The sequence below is a fragment of the Arachis hypogaea genome, chromosome 5 (genome assembly GCF_003086295.3).
Source record: "Arachis hypogaea cultivar Tifrunner chromosome 5, arahy.Tifrunner.gnm2.J5K5, whole genome shotgun sequence".
Taxonomy (NCBI): Eukaryota; Viridiplantae; Streptophyta; class Magnoliopsida; order Fabales; family Fabaceae; genus Arachis; species Arachis hypogaea.
Window position 1 is genome coordinate 87,974,814 of NC_092040.1, and position 10,068 is coordinate 87,984,881.

The window sequence follows — 10,068 nt, forward strand, 5'->3', positions numbered from 1 at the left end:
AAAAAAAAGGTAAATTGAAAGAAAAAGATTAAATTATACGGTTGATTTCTATATTTTCAGTAAAATTATAAATTTGTCCCCTTACTTTAAAAAGTTTATAATTGGATTTTTAAAGAGAATTAAAATTTATAATTGATTTAATCGAATATTATCAGAATATGTTAAAAACACTTTGTTAACATAGAAAATAGGTAGAAAATATTGTATTAAATCAAACACTTCTTGAAAGATGAAAACTAAATTATAAATTTTAATTTTTTTTAAAGACCAATTTACAATTTCATTAAAAATGTAAGAAGTAACTTTGTAATTTAACTAAAAGAAAATAACCATGTTAATTAATTGATTTTTTAAGTAATATAAAATAACGATTCAACTAAGATATAAAATTTGATAAAACAAAATCAATACAATTAAATATCTGTTAAAAATTATCCAAAATCAAGTTCAATAACTCAAAACATCGTTAATTTAGTAGGAACCATGATATCCAAGCATGTTAACTGCACCTCCAATTAAATTGAATAGAATAAGCTAAGATATTCTAATATTTTTCTTAAGATCTACTTGGTTTTCACTTAGAGTTTTTGTGTGCATGGAGAGTTATGTAAAAAGTTTGTATTATTAGTTAGTGAAGAGAAATGCATTATTATTATATAAAAAAAATATTTTCTGCGAAGTGGTCATCCACACATGCACTCAAACGAACATAATGCAGTGCTACAAATTAAACATCATAATTGTAAAATAGTATCAATTTTCTAAGGTAATAAATTGATAAAGTAGGAGAGACACGAATAGAATCTGAATCTGCAATCTGACGTGCGAAAGAACAATTGATAACAAGTAGAAGAGGATGAAAGACTCAAGAGTAAAAGAAAAGAACAAAAAGAGAGAACTAGTGATATATGAATTGTGAATTATTCACATAAAATAAAGACACTCACATTATCAGTGTTTTATGTACAATGATTAAATAGTTAAATAAAATAACAAACCAACTAAATACTAAGTTAGCTCACTGTAAGGAAAAAGAACTGCTGCTACATTTTTTTCTTGTCATGCTTTAAGAGTGTGGACAAAAAAAAGTCAACAACCACGCTTTTATACTTTTATAAAGGTGAGATTGATTAGAAATTTGGTTATATTTTTCTGTGCCATGCTTTAAAAGTGTGGCCAAAAAAAGTTAATCACCACAATTTTATGAGGAGGATGATTAATTAGTGATTTAATCACACTTTTTTTTGCCACTCTTCAAAAGTGTGACTATAAAAAAAATAAACAAGCGTGACTAATATATTTTTCTACTGTCCTAATTTTAAAACGTGCACATATCTTTTAATTATTTGCCACTCTAAAAAAAGCTAGCAATAGAGTTTCCTAACTCTAGATATAACAAACTAAGCATAACAAATCATTAGCAAACTGTATAAGAGCTGAATTTGAATTTGAATTTTATTCATGTTCATGTTTATCATATTTTGTTACAATGATGAGCAATATTTTAAGTCAAAATTATGTGTATTTATGAGAACTGAAAACAAGAAAGAAGGGGCAAATATTATATTAGATAATTTATGAAAGAGAATTTTTTTGGTGACTCGGTTATAAGAGAGATGATCGTCTTTTTCTTTACTATTAACTATTAACATGCAATAAAAATTTGATTAAAATATGATGTATTTGAAATTCTACAAAAAGATAAAAAATAAGTTCCAAGGTGATGTGAACAAGACAAATTTAGATGGATTAAGATAAGGAATAAAAAAAATGGGATGCAGAAATTAAGGAAACAATGGGAGAGGTGTGAGAGTGGGGATGAAGATAAAAACGGAAGCACGGACTAGTCACGATCGAAGTGTACATGCGAATGACACGTTAAAAGAATGGCATCAAACATGCTTGGTTCCCTCGCCGACCCTGTTTCACTCAAAGTACAAAGGCCTAAATTGTCGTACCAAATTGTTGTCATTCACCAGTAAACAAAGAACAGAACAACATATCTCTCTCTAACACCAAACCCTTTTACTTTCACCTTAGAATCATGGTGGATAGGGATTCAAGCGGAGTAAACATGTCAATAGCAGCTTCTTCCATGTTTCCTGGCTTTAGGTTCTGTCCCACTGACCATGAGTTGATCTCTTATTACCTCAGAAAAAAATTGGATGGTGACGAGGACAGTGTTCAGATTATTTCCGAGCTTGAACTTTGCACCTTTGAGCCTTGGGATTTGCCTGGTCAGTCTTATTCTTTCTTTTTGAATGATGTTGTTGCTTGTTTCTTGAGCCACGTAAATATTTATTATAAAAATGTTTGAAAACAGAAAAATCGTTCATTAAATCAAACGATGAGTGGTTTTTTTTCTCGCGACGAGGGAGAAAGTATCCCAATGGTTCACAAAATAAAAGGGCTACTAAACATGGGTATTGGAAGGTCACAGGCAATGAACGACAGATAGAGTCTGGTCAAAATGTGATTGGTACCAAACGCACCTTGGTATTCCATGTCGGTCGAGCTCCTAAAGGCCAGAGAACTGAATGGATTATTCATGAGTACTGCATCAATGACAAATTTCAGGTTAATTGATTCACATATTCTCCTTCCGTTGATTGTGTAAGAGAATACATGTATTATCAAGATTTAGACTACATCAAATCAAAATCTATTTAGGTAGTTTTGAATTAGTTGGTTAGAGTGAATCTTGGTTTAATTCTTGGGAGTCATAGCACTTTACCTTTACATAGTATTTAGCATATATTTTCATAAAGACAATTTAGCTACTTTCGGTTCACTGGTTACCTTTACATGGCATAAATTTGATATTTACTTAAGTACAATAAGTAACACTTTTGTGACTCGAATCAGGATTCTTTGGTGGTTTGTCGGCTCAAGAGAAACACAAAATTCCATGCTAGTGATAGTTCTAACAAAGCTTCACGCAAGAGTGGTGGTGGAGTCTCAGAAGGGGTTACAGTTCAAAGGAGCACTTGTGTGCCTATTCAAGATCGTTCTAATAAAGCTTCACGCAAGAGTAGTTGTGGAGTCTCAGAAGAGGTTACAATTCAAAGGAGCACTTGTGTGCCTATTCAAGATCGTTCTAACAAAGCTTCACGCAAGAGTAGTTGTGGAGTTTCGAAAGGGGTTACGGTTCAAAGGAGCCCTTGTGTGCCTATTCAAGATCGTTTTAACAAAGCTTCACGTAAGAATTGTTGTGGAGTCTCAGAAGAAGGGGTTACAATTCAAAGGAGCACTTATGTGCCTATTCAAGATAAAGAGGTTGGATGTAGTTCCAAGAAGGGTAACAATAATAATAGTTCTCCTTCTACTACTACCCAAATTGAATCCAGTCGTATAGTTGCCAATGAAGCCAATCCCAAAGCTTCTTCCGATCATTCTAAGGTAACTTGAACAATTGCATGAGAAAAGCAAGGAAATTACTTTATATGTTGTGATGTGTGGTTAGAAAGTGTGATGAAATTGAATGAAATTGTGATAACATGTAGGTGGTGGACGAAGTGGGTTATTATGCAGAGATCAACTTAGTTGATATCATCAACTTAGATGAAACAGCACTCTGACGGCCATAGCCCATAGCCACCACAAGGGACAACAAATAGAGAATCACGCGGTTTCTAGATCAAAGGTTTCAACACAACTTCTTGACCAATGCTCCAACCAATCATCAAACAAAATCAACACTTTCCTGCTATACGGTTTGCTGCTCTTCACTTTCTTCGTTTGCACTTTACTAGCTCTAAGCTTTTTTCTTATCGGGAAGTCTCAAACAACTGTATAATATTCTCCAGACCTCTCTCAGAGTTTAATTATGATTATTAATTAGTTAAAAATTTGGATTTTCTAAAATTTGAATTTTACTTTAGAGAATAAAGTATGATCTTTTACAAATTATTCAAGGATAGAAGATCATATTTTATTCTCTAAAGAGAGAGTAAAGTGAAATTCAAATTTTAAAAAATTCAAATCTATTAGTTAGTGTTTGTTAAATTGTATACAAAATTACAAAGAAATATGCACTCTTCATAGCGAAATAGTAAGGACCAGGATTATATTATTCATTACCTTACCAATGTTGAATGTATGAACATCATCACTAATATTAAATAACTAAAAGTATATGATTAAGCAATTGACTAGCACCTTCCTGATCAAATATGAAGATGTAGGCAGTGACATGTGGCTGATGCTGCGAGGAGGATATGGCCGTATGGTCATCGGCATGTCGTTAAATGTAGATTTGGCTCTTATATAGTTATATATGGGAAATTGCACCATCTCCACTATTACGCGTTTATTTTTGAAGGCTAGTATTTGCCCACAAAGATAACCCGCAACTTTTCATGCTTATCCCCTAATTATAAGGTGTAACACCGTTGCCGCTTATATTATACGTCACATTTATGCCCATACCATAAACGGTGTATTAATAATTAGTGATGCAACAATCAAATATAGAATATGATATGACCAGTAAACATCAGTTACACGTTATAGCTCGGCTACACATCAGGCCCAATCGTAACCGACGATTTCATCATGAATGACCTTAAATCAATAACGTCGGATCCACCATTTATGCTCTTCCCAGACGTTACATTTGCGAAGGATAACGGCCGAACTTCTCCTGCTAATATAAAGCAGACAAAAGACCAAAAGAAGGTACGTAACTTCTACAAGATTAAGAATTATCATCCCTACAATACTAACTTGAGCGTCGGAGTGCCTTTGCAGGTACCCACCCTCGCCGTTCGTGCATCGCCGACGTATACCTCGGTTCACTCTAGGAGTCCGCCGATCTTACCAGAGGACGAGCTATACCTCGGAGTTACCAAGTAAGAACATTTGGCGCCCACCGTGGGGCCCGAACAACTCGAAAAACCATTTGCAAAGGTCCCAAAACACCCTTGAAACACTACCATGGCTGACGTCCCTCCCCCGACCCCATCTGAGCTCCTTCGGATGGTGACCGAACTTCAGCAAGCAAACCAACAAATGGCGGAGGAAAACCGAAGAATGCAGGAACAAATCGCGCAATTGGTCACTAATCGGCTGGAACACAATGATGACCTTCATAACCGAGAGGAAAATCATGAACGTCGGTCAATACCGACTCATGTTTCAGAAACACCTCAGCAGGAAGAAGAAGAAGCTCAGCATACAGAAAGATCCCAACCAGGTGATGAGGAAGATGAGCGCGACAATTCTGCCGGACCATTCACGGCCGACATTATGAACTTTCAGCTGCCTCAACAGTTCACCCTGCCGAACACTCTGACCCCTTATGATGGATTGGGAGATCCAAAGCAGCATATCAAGAAATTCCGATCTATTATGATCGTTAATGGTGCATCTGACCCTATTTTATGCCGTTGTTTTCCATCTTTTTTAGACGGTCCTGCACTTGACTGGTTTTGTTCTTTGCCTGCAGATTCAATATCGCGTTTTCAAGAGCTGGCAAAGCAGTTCGAAGACCACTTTGCAGCATCTGCAATATACCTACATGATTCCGACTACCTGACGACGATCAAACAAGGACCACAAGAGAGCCTCAAGGATTATATCACTCGTTTTACAAAAGTCGCAATGAGGATCCCCGACCTTCATCCTGAAGTCCATCTCCATGCAATCAAGAGCGGCCTCCGTCCGGGCAAGTTTCAGGAGACGATAGCTGTGAGTAAACCAAAAACCTTGGCCGAATTTCGCGAAAAAGCCAAAGGACAGATAGATGTCGAAGAACTTCGGCAAGCTCGCAAAACAGAAAAGTCAACCGCGGCCAAGGACGAGGATAAGCCCCGCGACAGTAAGAAAGCATTCAAGCCGGTTCCCCGTTATGAGTCATACACCCAATTCAACACAAAGAGAGATGACATTATTAAAGAAATACTCAACTCCAAATTGATCAAGCCTCCTCGTAAAGCTGGCGCTTATCCGGAGTCTAAGACCGCTGATAAATCCAAATACTGCACCTTTCATCAGAAACATGGTCACACAACGGATGAATGTGTGATCGCTAAAGATCTCCTAGAGCGCCTCGCAAGACAGGGACACCTGGACAAGTTCATCGCCGGGCGTATGCAGAAGAATACAACCTCGGCTTCCGACCTTGCGACCGCAAGTCCGTCATCAAAAGAAAAAGACAAAACACCAGCCCAACCCAGAGGAATCATAAATTGTATTTCAGGAGGATATGCAGGAGGCGGACATACCAGCTCGGCGCGGAAGAGAACTTATCGGGCCATGCTGGCCGTTACAGATGCCCCTAAAGTACCTCAGCCGGTCCAAGAACTGCGAGAAATGACTTTCGGATCAACCGATTTTAATCATATTGATGCTAATTATGACGATCCTGTAGTGATTTCTATCCAGTTGGGGGATCTAATAGTTCGCAAAGTGCTCCTCGACCCCGGAAGTAGTGCAGACGTCCTATTCTATACAACCTTCGAAAAGATGAAACTAAGTAACAAAATTTTGCAGCCATATCATGGAGACTTGGTAGGATTTTCCGGGGAACGAGTCCCTGTTTTGGGTTCCGTGTGGTTACAAACCACACTCGGTGAGCAACCATTATTTAAGACACAAGACATTCAGTATCTTGTTGTCGACTGTTTTAGCCCTTACAATCTAATATTAGGTAGACCTTTTTTGAATAGATTTACAGCAATTGTGTCTACAGTTCATCTGTGTGTCAAGTTCCCTGTGCAGGATAATTTAGTGGCAACAATACATGGCGACCTCCATGAAGCTCGGCAATGCTATAATACAAGCCTGAAGCCGATCAAAAGGAACAACGTGGTTCAGGTCAACTCCATCCAGCCTGACCAACCAAGTTTAACGGAAATAGATCCCAGAGCCGACTTTGAAGATCGGCCCATGCCGAATGAAGATTTAGCAAAGGTGACCTTGACCGAGGACCCCGCCAAATACACCTTCATGGGGACATCTATCAGTAAAGAGGAGAAGGAATCACTCACAACCTTTTTACGACAAAATGCCGACTTGTTTGCCTGGACATCTGCCGATATGCCCGGAATAGATCCATCTGTTATCAACCACAGGTTAGCAATTAATCCAGAAGTTCGCCCAGTCTCTCAAAAGAAAAGGAACCTCGGAGCAGAAAAACGCCTCGCGTCCCTGGCCGAGGTAAAAAAGCTCATTGCCGCGAATTTCATCAGAGAAATCAGGTTCACAACATGGCTCGCCAATGTTGTTATGGTAAAAAAGAATAACGGTAAGTGGCGCATGTGCGTCGATTTTACTGACCTAAATAGGGCATGCCCCAAAGATGCCTATCCTTTACCATGTATTGACACTTTAGTTGACAATTCCTGTGGTTATGATTCGCTGAGTTTTATGGACGCATACTCTGGTTATAACCAGATCCTCATGCATCCATCAGACAAAGACAAAACTGCCTTTATAACTGAATATGGTAATTACTGCTATAATGTCATGCCTTTTGGTCTAAAGAATGCAGGTGCAACATATCAGCGATTAATGAATAAAGTCTTCGAGCACCAAATAGGTCGGAATATCGAAGTCTATGTGGACGACATGGTGGCCAAAACCATGGTCGGCAACTCTCACATACAGGACCTAGCTGAGATCTTCGGGCAGATCCGAAGATATAACATGAGACTGAATCCCGAAAAGTGTGCGTTCGGAGTACGCGGGGGAAAATTCCTCGGATTCATTCTTACTAGCCGAGGAATTGAGGCAAACCCTGAAAAATGTCAGGCGATCCTTGATATGCATAGCCCAAAAACGGTAAAGGAGGTGCAACGACTAACAGGACGCCTCGCCGCCTTATCCAGATTTCTACCCTGTTTGGCAGCAAAGTCTTTTACCTTTTTCCAATGTTTAAAAAAGAAAACAAAAAATTTTGAATGGACGGCAGACTGTGAATCAGCGTTTCAAAATTTAAAACAATTTCTTTCAAAACCACCGGTTTTACAAAAGCCAAAACCTAATGAGCCGTTATATATATACTTATCTATTACTGACACAGCAATTAGTTCTGTCCTTGTAACAGAAACGCAGAAAGTTCAGCAACCGATCTATTTTGTGAGTAAATCACTGCAGGGTGCCGAGCTTCGTTACCCAAAATTGGAAAAGCTGGCGTTGGCCTTGGTCTTCTCATCGAGACGACTCCGACCATATTTCCAAGGACACACTATCATTGTCAGAACCGAACAACCTCTTCGGCACGTCCTCTCAAAGCCGGAATTGGCGGGCAGACTTATCAAATGGGCAATCGAACTTTCTGAATTCGATATCCAATACCAGCCAAGAGGATCCGTCAAATCCCAATACCTAGCAGATTTTGTCGCAGAGCTTACCCAACCAAATGTGGACGAACAGAACTCGGTTTGGAGCCTGTTTGTAGATGGAGCTTCAAATCCACAAGGGTCAGGTGCAGGGGTATTACTCGAAAGTCCTGAAGGTATCATCCTCGAACATTCCCTCCGATTCTCCTTCAAGGCCAGTAATAACCAAGCCGAGTATGAAGCCCTCCTCGCCGGGCTCAGGTTAGCAATTGATTTACACATTACCTCTCTAAAGGTTTACTGCGATTCCCTATTAATAGTGCAACAGGTTAATCAAGTTTTTCAAACTAAAGATCAGCTTTTATTAAAATACTTAGAGCTTGTACAGCAGTTGGTAAATGGCTTTCGAAAAATTGAAATTTGCCACATTCCTAGAGAACAAAATCATAGGGCTGATATTCTATCAAAATTAGCTACTACACAGTCGCACACAGCAACATTATTACAGTCAACCTTAGACAAGCCGAGTATACATGTTATGAGCGCTTCAAACATTTCAAATGAAACAAGTTGGCAACTACCTTACATACAGTATTTAAAAGAGGGTTCTCTTCCCAAAGAAATCTCAGATAAGAAAAGATTTCGACGACAAGCTTCTTTCTTTACTTTAATAAATAACACCCTGTATAGGCGGGGATACTCCCGACCTCTTTTGAAATGTCTGGACAGGAATGACGCTGATCTTGTGTTAGCCGAAGCCCATGAAGGAATATGTGGCATACATTCAGGGGCAAGAAGCCTCGCACAAAAAATACTTCGAGCCGGTTTTTACTGGCCGAGTTTATGGGAGGATAGCAGAAAGAAGGTCAGAACTTGCGACCAGTGTCAAAAACACGCACCGATCATTAACATTCCAGCCGAGCAGCTTCACCAGTCTATAATAAGCTGGCCATTCAACCAATGGGGAATTGACATCCTCAGCCCCTTTCCTACCGCACCAGGACAACTGAAGTATTTGGTTGTGGCTATTGACTACTTCAGCAAATGGATTGAAGCACAACCCCTGGCAAGAATCACATCCTCCCAGATGATATCATTCGTTTGGAAACAAATCATATGCAGATTCGGAATTCCCCGGCATATTGTCACCGACAATGGTCGGCAATTCACCGATCATAGTTTTAAAGACTTCCTACAGAAGCTAAAAATAAACCACCACTTTTCATCGGTGGAACACCCACAGTCTAATGGCTTGGTAGAAGCCGCCAACAAGGTCGTCCTACACGCCTTAAGGAAAAAGCTCGACAACGCCAAAGGACTCTGGGCCGAGCTAATCCCAGAGGTATTATGGTCGTACAATACTACCGTGCATACATCAACGAAGGAAACACCTTTTAGGTTGGTCTATGGATCCGAGGCTATGATTCCCTTAGAAGTTTCACAACAATCATTAAGAGCCTTAGCAGAGAATCACGACCAAGCTCGCCGAGCAGAACTTGACTTGGTAGAGGAAATCAGAAATACAGCAGTCGTCCACCACCAGGCCCTTCAACAGCAACTAAATCAAAGACATGCCAAATGAGTAAAACCAAGGTCTTTCAACATCGGAGATCTGGTCCTCAGGAAAACCGAAGCGGCTCGGCGACCACCCTCCCACGGAAAGCTCGCAGCAACATGGGACGGACCCTACCGTATACTTGAAGTCCTCGGCAAAGGAGCTTACAGACTAGAGCACTTGGATGGGACCAAGATTCCGAGTTCGTGGAATGTCACTTCTTTAAAGCAA

General features: G+C 39.4%; 2 protein-coding genes across 2 annotated transcripts; both read left to right on the top strand.

The window, feature by feature from the left end:
• Positions 1-1,912: 1,912 nt before the first annotated feature.
• On the top strand, positions 1,913-4,076 carry LOC112801752 (uncharacterized). The gene is made up of 4 exons (XM_025844656.3): positions 1,913-2,237; positions 2,324-2,577; positions 2,866-3,399; positions 3,504-4,076. The coding sequence occupies exons 1-4, from the start codon at positions 2,045-2,047 to the stop codon at positions 3,576-3,578; spliced, it is 1,056 nt and encodes a 351-aa protein (XP_025700441.1). The 5' UTR covers positions 1,913-2,044; the 3' UTR covers positions 3,579-4,076.
• An 859-nt stretch (positions 4,077-4,935) lies between these two features.
• On the top strand, positions 4,936-9,864 carry LOC112803659 (uncharacterized). The gene is made up of 2 exons (XM_025847142.1): positions 4,936-7,447; positions 7,541-9,864. Exons 1-2 carry the CDS (start codon positions 4,936-4,938, stop codon positions 9,862-9,864), a joined length of 4,836 nt encoding a protein of 1,611 aa, XP_025702927.1.
• The last annotated feature ends 204 nt before the right edge of the window (positions 9,865-10,068 follow it).

Bases quoted from the DNA above. Each gene is read 5' to 3' on its own strand.
- LOC112803659 (XM_025847142.1), top strand. From the start codon at position 4,936: ATGGCTGACGTCCCTCCCCCGACCCCATCTGAGCTCCTTCGGATGGTG. The intron at 7,448-7,540 runs GTAATTACTGCT...AGCACCAAATAG, and splicing joins TGCCTTTATAACTGAATATG to GTCGGAATATCGAAGTCTAT.
- LOC112801752 (XM_025844656.3), top strand. From the start codon at position 2,045: ATGGTGGATAGGGATTCAAGCGGAGTAAACATGTCAATAGCAGCTTCT. The intron at 2,238-2,323 runs GTCAGTCTTATT...GTTTGAAAACAG, and splicing joins TGAGCCTTGGGATTTGCCTG to AAAAATCGTTCATTAAATCA. The intron at 3,400-3,503 runs GTAACTTGAACA...GATAACATGTAG, and splicing joins CTTCTTCCGATCATTCTAAG to GTGGTGGACGAAGTGGGTTA.